Raw genomic sequence first — 16,805 nt, 5'->3', positions numbered from 1 at the left:
TTTAATAAATTTATAATGTAGACCGAACTTTTGTGTGAATTTATCAGTTGTCTACTTTCAAAAAAAAAGAATTTATCAGTTGTGTGAATAAAAGGGTAATTGGGCTGTATAGCTATGAAAAAAAACATAATTCACCAAGTAGCTATTTCTCCTAATAGATATATACACACTGTTACATATACATGTTAATATTGTAATACCCCTGTTTTCAACCGGCGTAACCTGCTTAAAAAGTAAAACAAAAATTAATTATTAACTCTACAAAGGTAAATCGTGGCTTACTCAACTTCACATCTTCCCTTTTTACAATTGTCACTGTTGACCTTCTTCCAAACCACCGATTTTCTCTCCACAATCGTCACTGTCAGTCTCCTCTATGTTTCTTCGACTCCTAGAAGTGTGTTGTAAAGGGGAAATCGTATGTGCTTGTGAAATTGGTTGCGAGAAGAGTTTGTAAGTGTGATCGGCGTGAACGACCACCAGAACTTCATCACTTTCATATCGGCGATTAGGTTGAGATCTGTTGTAATATTGTAACTTTTCTGTTTTCTAACGTATATTCTATTGTTTCAATTTTATTTCTCCTATTTGGAATAGATTCAGCCCAAGTCTATTCTAAGTTGATAAATCTAACTCAGCGTTTATGTTGCATATCTGATATGGTAATCTGAGGTAAACAAATTGATTTAAGGTTGAACTTTTTTGGTTCGTCGAACTCATCTGTTTACTGTGAAGGGAGGATAGTAATTATGGAATGAAAAGTCTCTTTTACGATAAATAAGTTTACTTCTCTGTGAAATGGAATATCTTATGGAACTTGTGCTATTTGAAATGGAAAATCTTAGTTTTAAAAATTGGTTACGTGTCATTCCATTCCTCTGCTATTTTTGAAGAATCATATCAGAACTAATATACTATTCGCTTTTCATTCCATCTGACCATATGTTTCATTCCATATATATAAATTATATATTATATCAGATGGTACAATTCTAAATGCATATGTTACTTCTTTACTCGCATAGGCTATTTGAGATTGACACAACTAAACATATAACCTAAGCATAAAGTAATTCATATACTAGTAACCTATCTCATATGCTATTATTACCTTCCAACTTGTAAACGAACGTGTGTCTTCATTTTTATTTTGTTCTTCAGGTTTGTCATGGATGAGTTGGAAGGGTAATAGTATTTATATACTACTTTATGAAATAGAATAGATTGTCTTTCCTTCAAATTTGGTTCTTCTCTTATTTGCCATTTTTATTAATATATAATGTACTATTTAGTAAGTTATATTTTATTTGATGCTTGAAAGAAAGGTTTCATCTTGTTCGTTGTTGTTTCATGTTCTATTGATATGAGTTCTGAATTGGTGTATACATATGTTTTATATTATTCTGTATATGATTTTGTAAAGAGAAATAATATATTGAATTTAAATAGAATAGAATTTATTATGACATCAAATTAAAAAGAATACAATGTGATGTTGAATGATATTTATATGATGTTGTCTCTTGCACCTCTTTTCTCTAATACCGTCAATCTTCATTTCTTTTTGCTACAATCAATCGAAATTTGGTGTAAGCAGTAGCCCATTCCAGTTAATCATAGACACTTCAGAATTTGAATAATATATATGCACTATGCTATATTGATTGTTACCTTTTCTATTCTATATGATAAAATTTTAAAATTTGGGTTTAGTTTATGAAAGATTGGGGTTCACATTAGATTAAAGTTTATATTTCTATGTAGGGTTTAGTAATTAGTGGTTCGAGTTTCGTTTATGAAAGATTGGAGTTGACTTTGGATTAAAGTTTATATTTTTGCGATTAGTTGATAGGGTTTAGTTTATGTACAATTAGGTTAACATTGTGGCAAACATTACCATTTTTCATGAAGATATATCCATATCAACATTTGAGAAATATGTTAAGATGATCTTTAGATAGCAACTATATATTCACCTTTTCTATTTTATATGCTCATGTAGAATGGAAATGCATGTTACTTGTATTTTGAAATTTGGATTTAATTTATGAAAGATTGGGGTTGACATTAGAGTTGGGGCATTAGATTAGGGTTTATATTTCCATGTAGGGTTTAGTATTAGTGGCTAGGGTTTAGTTTATGAAAGATTGGAGTTGACATTGGATTAAGGTTTATATTTCTGTGTAGGGTTTAGTGATTAGTTGATAGGTTTTAGTTTATGAACGATTGGAATTGACATTGGGGCAAGCATTACCACCTTCCATGAAGGCATTAGTCATATCAACATTTAAGTTTAGTGTAAGCATTACCTCATTCCTTGCAATCACAGACATTTCAAAATTTGAACAATATATTTGTATTTGCTATATCGTTTGTCACATTTTCTATTCTATATGTACATGTAGAATAGAAATGAATATTACTTGTATTTCGAAATTTGAGTTTAGTTTACGAAAGATTGCATTGAAATTGAATTAGGGTTTATAAATTCTCAACCTCATTGCTTTGAGTTTCTTCAGATGGACTTACATTGATAAGAAGATGGAATACAACATTTATTGATACAACTACTAATTTACACCACTTGTTTAATTCTACACAGTAAAAATATCTTTATTAACTCCACATGTATACGTGGCTTCCTCCTACTCTTTAATATGGAGTAGCTGTAAGCCATTATCATTAATTATGTCACCATCTCTCCCCAACCGTAGAAGTCATTGTCTTTGTAAGTGATTATATTGGTAAATTACATTCCCAAGTTTATATTCTATATTGTTCATGTGGCATGAAACATACACTCATATAAATTTGATGGTTTGTATCATGTTGTTGCATTTGATTGACCAGGGCCAAGTCTCACGTCCATGTTGTTATATTAGACGTACCCCATACTATATGTACCCGTCTCCTCATCCAACCCCATGTACGGTACTTTCTAACTCCCACGCAACTCTAGCTATGATATTGTTGTATACCATATGGAATAGTTCGACTGTAAATAGTAACTGTTGATTTTGCCTATCTGAAGCTGGCAAAATGAGTATTTGGCTTCCATTTGGGTAAAGTACTACGTACTTTTTTTGCGTCATGCACATTTCAACTGTACCCAAAGTATTTACATGCTCTTTCAATTGGAACTACATTTATAAGGTTACTATTCGCATTATACTACGTAGTATGGACTTTCTGTAACTGGTATAGAATACACTTGTTTCATTGTCGTCAATTCGCCGTTTGTTTTTGGTACACTTACGATCCTTATCTACTCATATATCTGCATCCTCTTCCATAATGTGTTGAATATATCTCTGTCACGCGCTCCGTATGTTTTTGTGATTGTTATGGTGCGACACAAACCCACCACGTCGTTTACTTTGTAATATGGAACCGGTGACCTGTTACTTTAAGGAGCATAAACGGATGGAAGAAAGCACAAAAGCCTAACAATGAATTATGTCAAAATCATCACTACTTCCTTAATTTATCATCAGAAAATGGCTATTTGGCCAATTAGCCCAATTTTTATAATACTCGTCTCTCAAAACTGTTGTTTTTTTTTTGAAACATCAAAACTGTTATTTATATTCTGAAATTAGGATTTGTGGTGTGGGTGACAATTGGTACGTATTTGGTTTGAAGAACTCACTGATTGCATGTATCTCTCTCATTCTATTTCTATGTGTTGGTTTGTGTCACTCTCGCATTCGTTGTTTTTTCTCTTTTTAACGCATCAAAGATTACTTCTATTGTGATGAAAATGAGAAGACTTCCTATAGCTTTTCCGACGCTAGCGTCAATTTTTACATGTTGCTTTAAATATGTAATTTTGCTTCTAATATATATTTTGTGAGTTTGAGATCATTTTCATAAATTATTTAAAATAAAATATTTGTTGAATAAAATATTATCTAAGATGGAAAAAACGATCTTATTGTTTATCGTACAAACCGTAACAATACGAAGATGAGAAGGCTATGAATCCTAACACTAAAGTCCTTCAAATCCAGAGAGAAATTTGTAACATCTCGATTTCTGATATATGTGGAAAGGTTTAAGATAATTGATTTGACTAGCTATGTCACTAAAGTGCACTTACCTTTTCTGTTATATATCCGTTCAGAACTCTAGAGGTAAGCGTGCTTGAGCTGGAGTAATGGAAAGATGATGACTTATCGGGAAATGATTCAATACCGTGAGAGTGACGCCAAAGTACGAGAAAAAGTTATGTGGTGATTGCAGGGTCTGATGTGCTCCGGTTCGTGGATCAGTCCATTGGAACCAACCAGCATGGAGATCATGACGTTCTGAACAATTTGACCGAGGTTCGTTCATCCAACCGTACCGATCAGACTGACCTAGCCGTCCCGTGTGCGTTCCGATTGGAGCTTCGGCTGGAACCACGTCCAGACGACCGAACCACAGCCCGTCTTCTCCGACCAACTCGACATTCTAAGACCCACGGTCGAGCCAGACTTAGCTTGGGTCGTGAAGAAATCGAAGACGGACATGCATTTTTATCCGGCGGACCATCCGGACAGTCCCGCAAGTGTCCTTATCTTTACCATGTGCATCCATCTAGTTCAGATGAACCTTGACATTACTGAAGGGCCATCTTTGACCAATCTGCATGGAAGACTGAGTCTTTGACTCATTAATTCAGATCTGGTCAAATTTATATTTTCTATGCATTATTTTCCGTGTATTTTCTTTATTAGTCTTTGACTACAAACAATATAAATATGTAGTTTCATTCTATGATTTTGTCTATGTTCTTGAGTTTATTTTTGTTTCTTCTCTGAGTGAGAGAGAGAGAGAGTTCTTTAGCTTGTTCGTTGGTGTGAACCGGCTTGTTGATTTGGTGGTCACCAATTCATCTTTGTGTGTTGTTTGGTGGTTAGCCAACACATTCATTCTTTCTTGGGTGGTTAGCCTTAGATCGTGGGTATATCAAGAGTCATTCCGTATCTCTTGACGATCCTTTCAATCCATCTCAGTTCCAGAAGTGCTGTTTGCCTTCTCGGATCATATCCAACACCCAGCTAAAGTGATTCTTCAATTTAGGGCGTATCAAGCGGTATCAAAGCCACTTTGGCTGGTTTGTTTTCATTTCATCTTTTCATCTTCTCATCTCCCTACGATTTTCTTTTCTTATTTCTTGTTGGATCCGGGCTGTTCTTTTACTCCCTTGTGATCGCCAGTTATTAAAAAAAATGATAAAAAAAAGAGTAAAAGTTTTGGCTTGAATCACTTCTGAAGAGAAATCCAAGGGGAGTAGTGGAAGAGAAACCCTGCTGGCTGAAGAGAAACCCAGCCTTAGGACAGTTAAGGCGGATCCATATCAAAATTCTCTTCATCGTTCTTTCTCTTTTTTTCACAAAAAGTTTGTTTTGGGTTTTGATTGCTGAATTTTGACTGCCTATCATCCTTTGAACCAGTGGAAAGAACTCTGAGTGATCACCTAAAAATCGTGAGCTAAACATTTTGAGAGTGTGAGGATTTTTATTTGCTAACTCTTTTGTTAAGTGTTTTCAGGATGTTTGGACTTCTCAACAAATCAAAACCACAACAAGACGTTTACTTTCCTTATAAAACCGTGTTAGAAAAAAAGCAAATGATTTTTGAAAATAAGAAACAATATGCTTCTACTGGGTTTGATTTTATGAAGAAATCAAAGGAAGAGACAAAACAAGTTCGATGATGATGAGGCGTGGGTCAGAAGTGGTGATCGTCCCTTCACCAAAGCCAAGAGAAACAACCGTGTTGTGTTTGATAAGAATGAGCTTCAGACTTATGTCATCTTGGAGAAGATGTTGCATAAGGCAATTCACGCTATCCGGCAACTCAAAAAGAAGAGAAACACCAACAGTTCTCCTGCACCAAACAGCAAAGTAATTTTTCTTTTCTTTCAAATTCTGATTTGAAAACTAATGTGTTGTCTTCTGATAAAAGCAAAGCTTTGAAACCCACAAGCAAAGCTCATTCTACCAGGTGCTTCAAGTGTCATAGGATCGGTCATTACTCTAACAAGTGTCAAAAGCAAAGACCGTTGGTGACTTTGGAGAATGAGAAAGTTGAAACCGAGCCAGAAAAGGAAGACCCATTACCAATTTTCGATGACTTCACATATGAGCCAATGGAGGGGATAGATGAAGAACAAATTTGTGGTCATCAATCAAGCCAACCAAGAAGAATCATCTTCCATTCAAAAAACGGACTGAACTCAAGGTGAGCATTGTGCTGATTATGGTTCTTTTGCTTATAATCCTTTTCCTTTTAATGTTTCAGATTTGAGGACAAATCTTTTTGAAGAGGAAGAGAATGATGTGCGTCTGTTCGTGGATCAGTCCATTGGAGCCAACCAGCATGGAGATCAGGACGTTCTGAACAATTTGACTGAGGTTCGTTCATCCGACCTTACCGATCAGACTGACCGAGCCGTCCCGTTCCGATTGGAGCTCGGCTGGAACCACGTCCAGATGACCGAACCGACCGAACCGACCGAACCACAGTCCGTCTTCCCTGACCAACTCGACGTTCTAAGACCCACGGTCGAGCCAGACTTAGCTTGGGTCGTGAAGAAACCGAAGACGGACATGCATTTTTATCCGACGGACCATCCGGACAGTCCCGCAAGTGTCCTTATCTTTACCCATGAATCTATCTAGTTCAGATGAACCTGGACATTATCTGAAGGGTCATCTTTGACCAATCTACATGGAAGACTGAGTCTTTAACTCATTAATTCAGATCTGGTCAAATTTGTATTTTCAATGCATTATTTTGTATTTTCTTTATTAGTCTTTGACTACAAACAATGTAGTCTCATTCTATAAATAAAATCATTCTATGTTTTTGTTTTTTTTCTGAGTGAGAGAGAGAGTTCTTTAGCTAGTTCATTGGTGTGAACCGGCTTGTTGATTTGGTGGTCAGCCAATTCGTCTTTGTGTGTTGTTTGGTGGTTACTCAACACATTCATTCATTCTTGGGTGGTTAGCCTTAGATCCTGAGTATATCAAGAGTCATTCCGCATCTTTTGACAATCATTTTAATCCATTTCAGTTCTAGAAATGCCGTTTGCCTTTTCGGATCATATCCAACACCCAGCTAAAGTGATCCTTCAATTTAAGGCGTATCAAAATCAGTAAACAAGACTTATAGGCCTTGGAAAAATTAACGCACCGTCCGTCGGATGGGATGAGGTTCACGACACGAAAGAGCAGGCGTGGATAATCCCATTAGCCGTGGACGGTCGGAGCGCTACAAAACGTTTCTGAATTTGCCTCAAATGCAAACAGAGACACTCCTCTGATTTGCCTAAAGATCACAATTAGAGGATGATGAAAGCGTAAAGGTGAAGAAGTCTATAACCGTCTCTTCTTTGTTCAGTGGCTAACTCAGCTTCACTCAAAGAGGCTTCTTGTGCCAAGGTCAGCTTCTGTACTCATCATGTACGTAATAAGATAATCAAAAAAAAAAAGTTAAGATAGCCCTTTGTTTAGTAAGTTTAATAACAGATAGAAAGCCCCCCAAAAATCGGACGACACACATTACAATAAAGAAAAGGAAAAACAAATAATTCTGAGAATAAATACGAAAAAACTTTGAACTGCTCGGAAGCTCAACAAAAGGCGAGACGAGAGAGAAGAAGAGGACGAAAAATTCGAATCTTCTTCAAAACATCTAAAAGAAGAGGAAGGAGACGCCAAGTTTTCTTGAATGGAGCCTCCTCCAGAAAGATCGAAACGCCTCCACAACTTCACCTTACCTTACCTCCGCTGGGGCCAACAAAGATTCCTCAGATGCGTCAATCTACCATCACATTCCCATCATTCATCTCCTTCTTCCTCTTCTCCATCTCCAGATCACGCAACCCAGAGATCTTCCCCCATCAATGGAGCTGTGACGACGGCTCGGCCGTGGAATCTAAGGACGAGAGGAGCTGCGTGTGGTGAACCAGGTGACGGATTGCCGGCAATGAAGAGAGGTATAGGCGAAGAAGAATCGGAGAAGAATGAGAAACTGAAATTCTCGGTTTCGTTGTTGAAAGCAGAGATTGAAGAGGATTACTCAATTATAATCGGGAAAAGACCTCCGAGGAGACCTAAGAAGAGACCAAGAATTGTTCAGAAGAAACTCAATGTAAGCTTCTTGTCGGAATCTTTCTTGTGTCTGAAAAAAGTTATAATCGATGTTATTTTATTTTCTCTGGAAATGGCAGACGATTTTTCCGGGGATGTGGTTGTCAGAAGAAGTTACAATAGATTCATATAATGTCCCTGAAGCTGTGGAAACGTGACAAAGGTCTTAACTTCCTGTGCTATCTTTGTTTTATTGCTTCTTGAGACATTCTCGGAAAGTATTATAATAAACCCTAGTTGGAAAAAATCTATTCTAACTACCCCACTTTTTTTCTCACTACCCTACCTTTTTCCCTTTACCTTCCTACCCTTTCTTTCATTATTATATATATTGTTTTTTTTTTCTTTTTGTTTTCAAATACAGCGGGACCCGCCAGGATATTTTCTTTTCCTTTTCTTTTTTCAAATTATTTTTGTTTACGTGGTCCCATTTAGAAAAAAAGTGTTTTAGCTACACGAAATTTAATATAATAAGGTGTAAATCATCCAATATATGAGAATGTGTCAACAACTACACGAAGTTTATATTAATACATGTCACATGTATGAATTAAATAATAATACGGTGGCAACATCACAATTGAGTTTAATTGATTTTAAGCTAAGTTAATGGGGTCAATCCGTAATTTACTAAACTTAATGATTTATTAAGTTTAATAAACTTAATTGATTTATTAATAAATTTAGTAATTTAATAAACTTTAACTTAATAAAATTAATAATTTATTAAACTTAATAAACTTAATAATTTAATAAACTTAATAAACTTAAACTTAATCATTTACTAAACTTAATAAATTTATTAAGTTTAGTTAATGATTAAGTTTATTAAATTATTAAGTTTATTAAGTTTAATAAATTTATTAAGTTAAATAAGTTTAATAAAGTTATAAAGTTTATTAAGTAAGTTTAATAAATTATTAAGTAAGTTTAATAAATTATTAAGTTTATTAACAAAATCAATTAAATTTATTAAACATAATAAATCATTAAATTTATTAAGTTTAATAAATTACGGATTGGCCCAATTGACTTAGCTTAAAATCAATTAAACTCCATTGTGATGTTGCCACCATATTGTTATTTACTTTGTACATGTGATATGTATTAACATAAACTTCATGTAGTTGTTGACACATTCTCATACATTGGATAGTTTCCACCATATTATAGTAAACTTCATATAGCTAGAAAACTTTTTTCCTTTATTTTTTTGTACTGATCAGATTTTTTTTCCAAATTTTTTTAGCAAATTTCTTTATTTAAGAATATTAATGATCAATATAGCTAAAAAATATAGGAATTTTTTTTTTCAATTCAGTTTTCTGTTTTCCAAAAAATATATTTTTATAAATAATAAAATAAGAAAAATATTATTTTTAATAATATATTTTAATCAACAATTTCAAAAATAAACTTAATAAAATGTTTCTGTAAATCATTTTTCTAAACTAAAATTTTTAATCTATTTTGTATAAAAAATTTCAAATTTAAAATAAGATACTTCATATTTCAATAAAAAAATTGATTGCAAAAATATTTATCAAAGTTATTTCAGTAATATTTAAGAAAATAAAAAATTAATAAAATATGTATTTAAATAATATTTTAATAAACACTTAATTTTAAATATATAGAATAAACTATTTACATAATTTTGGATATATAAAAATATTTCAAAAATACAAATTTAATAAACCATGCATTTCAATAATGTTTTAATCAACAGTTAATATTAAAAATAAATTTAATAAAATATTTATATAAATTATTTTCCTTAATTAATCAATATGCTTTGATTCTATAAATAATTTTATTTGTCTTAAAAGCTTTTGCTTAAATAAATGTAGTTGTTAAGGACATGAATGCATTTAAATCATTTTTAATCTACATTTTTCATTAAACAGAAGGATATATACTATTTTATATAAAATTGAAGATTTAATATTATATTTATTTATATAAATATGTATTGTGGACTACTAGTAGTACTAAGACTACCTTGAATTACCTTGGATTACCTTGTACTATTATGTTTATGCATATTTCTAAGAACTTTATATTTTTGGTTTATTATATATTTTTGGCAGATATAACTTATGTATTTTGAAGTTATATGTCCATATATCTGTTTAAATCAAATTAGTCGTGAAATCTTTAAAATTTATTAAGTTGTTAGAAAACTTTTCATTTCCACAAAAAAACCTTCCTTATCTTCCATACTTAGTGTCTAGATGGTGATGCCATAATAAGGTGAATTATAAAAATTGCATATTTTCTGCTTTTTTTTCTATGCAAGTGTTATATATGATCTAAAACTGTCTAAATGCATTGGTTTTACTAAAATTTCTTTATTTTTCACGTGGTATTACTAATAAATGTTGAAATTTGCAAAAGTATTACTATGAATAAGATAGTATTACTACTACCTTGGGTACTATTAAGTGTAAATATAATAATAGTGTTTTTAAAATATTTTGCATGCACACATTTAAAATGAGTGAAATTTTAATTATATATTAATAACATGGGTTAAATATGTTATAGACGCTTTAAACATGTTTGAAGCTTTTTTTATTTATCTTAGTAATACTTAGTAAAACTAGTAGTTCAAAATTTCTCTTGCAGTCATTTTTTTATTTTTAATTTTACTTTATTTAGTTGTACATATAATACCAGTATATATATATATATATATATATATATATAATGTTTTAAATGTATAATTTAATATTAAAAAATTATAAACAGATGTTAAATACAAATTCGTGAAAAAGAGATCTATATATGATCTATACGACCAACAAAAGCAATTTTTGTTGCTAGTATTTCATTCGAATCCTAGCAAATGATAAAAATTGATTAGGTTCTGATTTGTTTGAAAATTTGCTAGGAGTTATACGCATTTTCGGGTGGGTCTAAGGCTTAGTGAAAAACTGAACTTTTGGGGATTAATCGGAGATCAATTTTGGGGTTTTATTTTACTTTCAAAATAAATGTATATCTACTGTAGTTATGTAAAATAAAGATAGATATCACGTGGTCTGGTGGTAGTGTTCTTTGATTGTTTGTTTTCCGTATTTTATTTTAAATAGAATACATACAAAATCTAGTGTGTGGAATTATACAAAAGAGTGACATGTGGTCTGGTGGTAGAGCTGAAAATTTGAATCATTGTCTGCGGGCCACGTCCCTTTGATCCACTGCGGGGCAGATGCGGGTCGAACAATTAGAAATTTTTAAATCGCGGGTGCGGGTGTGGGTCGAGATTGTTTTGAGCGGGGCGGATGCGGGTTAGCCAAATTTGAGTCGCGGGTACCCGCAAATTAAAAAAAATGTTTTTTTTTGAAAAAAAATACATTTTTTGTAAAATATATAAAAAACAATAAATATTTATATAATTTTAATTAAAAATCTATTATTTTAATAGTATTTTTTAAAAAATAACTATTATATAAATTAAAAATAATTATTTTTAATTAAAATAATTATTATATAATTAAAAAATAATCATTTTTAATTAAAATAACTATTTTTAATATAATTAATATTACCCGCGGGTTTGGCGGGTTACCCGCGGGTTTTGGCGGGGTGGGTGTGGATATAAAAGTTTTTGTTTGCGGATTATGTGGGTCGAGTTTTTGAATCGAAAAATGATTCGATCCGCGCCGGGGTGGGGTGGGTCGGGGCAGGTTGATCCGCGAACCCAGCACTATCTGGTGGTACCGTGCTTGTTTCTTAACAAGCCAACCCCGAGTTCGACCAAGGGTTTCTTTTGTTTTTTTTTTCTTTTTAATGAGTGGCAGTTTAGTAATTATCTCTTCGTTTTCCTATTAGGGCTTTGGCGCTTTTGCAAATTTCTTCTGCGGCCGCCATGGATTTTCTTCAAAGAATCTTAAGTTTTTATGGGTTTTACTTGTTGTTTGTACATCAAAACTATAGATTAATCGATAGTCATTGATTTGAAATTTCAAAATCGTGAAAAACAAAACATTTTTTTTGTTTTAATACACCTAACTATCCGATGGATAGAAATTCCCATGGACATGAGCTGAACTCGCCGGAAAGTTGGACATCTTCACCGCGTTTTAGAAGAGAGAGAGAGAGAGAGAGGTCTTTGTCAACAGAGTAAGGGGAAAGGAAAACCTTCGGGATAGGTCAGAGGGTTAGCTTAGGTTGGATTGTAATTTACATAATTCATTAAGGCTATTATAGTATTTAGCCACGTTTCTGTAATTAAAAGAAAATAAAAATAAATGATTTATTAAGATGGGATAAAATAGAATAAAGCTTGTAGTAACTAGGGCAAATTAGAGTAAAGTCCGACATTCTCATGCTCGTATTCACCAGTTTATTCATAATGTTACGATTGTATCTTCACCAGACTAGTTGTAACCTCCAGCTGTTTGTTTTATTAGGAATGCGCAGTGTGTGTAACTTTTCTTCCGTTTATTATGCATCAAGCATTAAAGGTGGCTTGAGTCTTGTTGTTGCCAGTGCTGGTATATTAATAGCTATGCAAGATTTCTTGTTCTCGAGTATGTTTCATGGCTCGGTCCCTCCACGTCAAGAATGATCTGTGATTAAATCGATACATATAACAGGTACATTGATAACGGTAACATACCCCTGTAAAAATACAAATTAAATATTATATTTATAAGCAATCGCTCCTCTTGGAGACTCCTCACGAGTTTGTCTTTTCACTCACTTGTATTTTGTCTTTTCTTGTTTAGACTATGACCTGCACCAACCCCTGGCCTTTAACTGAAGAGATGAACTCTTCTTGATTCATCAAACTCTTTCGAGTTCCATATCTCGAACAGCATGATCCTTTCTTTCCATGTAACCATAGCTTCGACTGCTCCAAAACGTCTTTACAATTACTAACTCCCTCCCATCACTTCTTCTCTTTCTCCCGCCACAACCGTTACCGGCAAAACACAGCGAGAAGGAAACCAACCAGTGGTGCAAACTCTGACTCAGAGGCAGAAGAGTCATCAAACTCATCTCACGAAAATCAACTTAACTATAGGTCGCCTTCTTCCTCTTATATGTGTTACAAAGCGTATCAGTTTAGGCCACAAAAGCACGCGGGAAAAAGTGGTGAAGGAGGAGGAAGCTTTTCGGTCATTCCTGTCCTTAATGGTCAATCTTACGACGTTCATTCCAAAAAATAAAGATACGATAAAGTAGCTGACCACAGGACTAAGAGAGATTCATAACTTTTTCCCCCATTTTTGATTAACAATCGTGATAAAGCATAACTTGAACATATTGTGAGCTTGTTTACAACAAATAAAGTCAATTATACACGAATTTGCGTAGCTCATATTAAAAATCGGATATACAAACAAGTACAGTTACAATCGTAAAGCAAGATGTTTTTTCTTTTTAAACTGAACATAGTTTTCATTTTCAAAAGCGCTATCTGAGATCAATGACATCGAACCTGAGATCAGGGTTCATGTAAACTTCCGTAGACGTATTGTAAATTGGTCCTCCGTCTGCTGGCGAACTGTGCGCGTGAAACCCACGCTGATCACAATTCCTTATCACCGTCATTCCTCCCGGCGTTGTCAGCCGGAATATTCCATGTTTCCTATAAAAACAAAATCAATTCATGGAATCATTTCATTTAGGAATAGAAAGAATCTTTGGCCTTTCGTTTGTTTATTAATTACCTTGAAGTGTCTTGTGGCGCCATAACGATTGCCACAGCTTCCGGTAACATAATCTGACAAAACATTGTATAAGTAAACATAGATAAATTTATTGTTGATATAGTTCGATTATTTCCAGTACCTGGTATGAATAGTGGGTGTGGACATCAATGGATGACATGAAACAAGACTGTGTCGGATGCGTCTGAAGAAAGAGCACAATGATTAACGAGTCAGTAAATGAATATATGACGCCCACTCAACCAATAATAACGATATTAAAGAAGAAGACTGATCTTCAAGCATTTACTATACACATTACTCACATGAATCCATCCAAGTGGGAAAAGGGATTGCTTGTCCTGTACTTCAAATATCTCCTCTTCGTTTGTGGCCTGACACTATATATATTGAGAGATAAGTGTTTGAGATTGGCATATCTGATGAATGAATAAGCTAAGTTGAAATACCAAAACAAGACTGAGCTTACTGAGTTAGATGTTGATTCCTGTTTTGGTATGATGAGAGCTGTAATATAGAACTTTCGGTTTTTCTGCATACGAGTGATTCACAAATCATTATTTGCTGATTTTCAAACCGCATTTTTCAGATTTTAGTAATAGAATGATATATGCATATAACAACTCACTAGTGAACCAGCAAGTATACCACACGTCTCTAAATCCTTCTTGGTGTTCGAGTTGGCAAGCCTCATGAAGGCATCCATCATTGTCGTTGCCTGCATTGCAAGTAAAAGGTTATTAAGTTGGAAAGCAATGATATGTATGTATGGACCCATCAACATAAATCCAGGTGTCAACTTACAATATGGAGTTCAAGAGGAGATTCTGCACGTAGAGACTCATCTGGCAAAGAGTTATCTATGTTACATTCCACTTCGTTAGCTCCATGACATAACCCATGAGCCAAGTCTTGGACTTCGGCAAGTACTGGAGGTGGTGAAGGTTGCCTAATGATGTTGTTATCATTAATGCTTTCTGGTTCTTCAAACGAGATCATGGAGGAAAGCTCTTCGGTGTAGTTCTTCTGGATATTTTCACTTGGAGTAGAACTTGATTCCACAATTGGCTTCTCGGGTTCGTTGCTACTACCGTTTGTTATCATTGGTTTGCTATCCACGAATTGTTGTCGGAAGCTGTTCCCCATAGAGAGCATCAGTAGAAAAGGGGTTAACACAGAGATTATCAAGCAATGAGGGTGAGAGAAAATAGGCGGAAAATGTAAAATGCTATAAAACCAGCTAGATGGTCTAACCTCGGGATTTCAATTGGCGAAAAATCTATATTGCTTGGATACTGAACCTGATAATAAAGCAAAAAGAACATCAGCTAAGTGTGAAAAAGTGGGTAAGAAAGTAGCATGCTACAGAATACCTTTATGTCATTCTTTGGAGGCTGCCACTGTGCACGGAGTCCATTTGGACCCAAGATGGAATGCTTGGAAAGGGTTTCTTCTGTAGGTACGATAAAGTTCACTGACCTAGAAAATTGTGCAATTAATAAACAACTATGAGACCAGGAACAGAGTGTATGAAATACAACTTAGACTTCCATTGAGAAGAGCGTCAAGAACTAAAAACAGAAGACTTACATATTACGAAAACGCTCTTCAAGTGCCGCAGCGTTCAAGAATTGCTGACCCCTGGAACCCATGTAGCCAAAATTATGCCCAGAAGGATTTATCACCTATGCCGAACATCAGAAGTAAAAAAGAGAGCAGAGAATGCTTATCTACTGCGGCTTTAACTAACCAAAAGCAAAGCATTTAAGCACACCTTTGTATGATCATAGCTACTTAACGATGGTTTTACAGGGGAAGACCAGCGTTGAGAACCATTTGATGGAAGAGTCTGCACATTATACCGAGGTAAAGGCTTGGGATTGAGTTCTTCAATCCTTTGCCGTACAACTGGTTTCAACTTCTCCAGCTCAGCCAAGACATCCAATAGTCTCTACAACAGACAAAAAAAAAACTCACATCAAACAATTAACAGTGGGGAGGATCATCATAACGATATACATATAAAGTTTCCATTTTACCATTCTCAAATACTCTTTGTTGCTTTTAAGAGATGTTCTGTAATCACGATGGGAAGGTATAGTCTCGAGAGCCAAGCTAGTGATAATAAACAAAACATAGTTAATTTCTGCAAAAACAGTGTCAAAGGTTCAGCTTCCCTCACCTCGAGTAACGCAGAAGCATGACGTATAAGTCAATTATATTCTTCTCGGCTCGAAATATGTTAGCCTACATATGATTCAAGAAGCTAATGAAACCCTAAATCAAAAGACACAGCTCAGAATTAAAGTGGAGGAGGGAGGCGAGACCTGTTTGAGGATGTTATCTGCGATTCTGAAGTAGAATTTGAGAGAGATACGATTGTCTACGCCTATTCTCCGAGCACTGGTAGCGATGTCGATGATCTCTGGAGACGATCCCATTGTTGCTGCTCCTGACTAGATAAATAAAAACAATTCTTGCTTCCGTGTAAGAAGTTGAGAGTCAGATCTCGGAGATCGGTGACGGAATCGTCACAGGGTGGAAACGTCGGTTCCAAACAGACGGCGAGAGGTCAGAGGACGCGATAATGGCGATTTGCCGAGGGGAAGCAACGACGCTGATGTGTAATTTGACTTTCTTTTGCGGGTAAATTTGTAAATTCGTATTTTTGGTGGGTGGGTGGCTTGAGATTTGAGGCACAGGAATTGATGATGTAGTTTAACAAACTCCGGAAGAAATAAGGAAAATTGCCACAAATATCACATTCATAGTACCATATTTCGTGTTTACACTAACCACTTATATCCTCACTTTTAATAGAGGGTAAACGATAATTATACTTTTAGGATTAACTAATATCTATACTTAGGGTTTAGAGTTGAGGAATGGGGTAGGGTTTTTAGAAATTGAAATTTAGGATTCTAATAAATATATAAATAAATACTTAAAAAATATATAAAAATTTTTAAAAAATAGTTTC

The 16,805-nt window shown here is 34.3% G+C and overlaps 2 protein-coding genes across 4 annotated transcripts; one reads left to right on the top strand and one right to left on the bottom strand.

Annotated features, from left to right (window-relative positions):
• Positions 1–6,478: 6,478 nt before the first annotated feature.
• LOC103832982 lies at positions 6,479–13,592 on the top strand. 3 transcript variants are annotated; one of them, XR_004450444.1, is made up of 4 exons: positions 6,479–8,142; positions 8,222–8,304; positions 12,560–12,759; positions 12,878–13,592. XR_004450444.1 is itself a non-coding variant. In XM_033277777.1 (3 exons), the coding sequence occupies exons 1-2, from the start codon at positions 7,720–7,722 to the stop codon at positions 8,297–8,299; spliced, it is 501 nt and encodes a 166-aa protein (XP_033133668.1). In that variant the 5' UTR covers positions 6,479–7,719; the 3' UTR covers positions 8,300–8,304; positions 12,560–12,831. The 3 variants fall into 3 exon arrangements, 2 of the variants coding, with proteins under 2 accessions (XP_033133668.1, XP_009107337.1); XM_033277777.1 differs by lacking the exon at positions 12,878–13,592 and having other exon boundaries at positions 12,560–12,831; XM_009109089.3 differs by lacking the exon at positions 12,878–13,592 and having other exon boundaries at positions 6,488–8,142; positions 8,222–8,348; positions 12,469–12,825.
• Positions 13,358–16,540, bottom strand: LOC103832981 (AMSH-like ubiquitin thioesterase 1). Its single transcript, XM_009109088.3, has 14 exons — positions 16,153–16,540; positions 16,008–16,072; positions 15,865–15,940; positions 15,600–15,776; positions 15,416–15,510; positions 15,199–15,304; positions 15,080–15,126; positions 14,630–14,960; positions 14,454–14,543; positions 14,295–14,357; positions 14,131–14,205; positions 13,947–14,009; positions 13,826–13,878; positions 13,358–13,743 (listed from the first exon to the last, which is right to left on the bottom strand). Exons 1-14 carry the CDS (start codon positions 16,264–16,266, stop codon positions 13,569–13,571), a joined length of 1,530 nt encoding a protein of 509 aa, XP_009107336.1. The 5' UTR covers positions 16,267–16,540; the 3' UTR covers positions 13,358–13,568.
• Positions 16,541–16,805: the final 265 nt, after the last annotated feature.

Source organism: Brassica rapa, chromosome A08 (genome assembly GCF_000309985.2).
Source record: "Brassica rapa cultivar Chiifu-401-42 chromosome A08, CAAS_Brap_v3.01, whole genome shotgun sequence".
Taxonomy (NCBI): Eukaryota; Viridiplantae; Streptophyta; class Magnoliopsida; order Brassicales; family Brassicaceae; genus Brassica; species Brassica rapa.
This window is presented reverse-complemented; position numbering and strand designations above follow the sequence as displayed.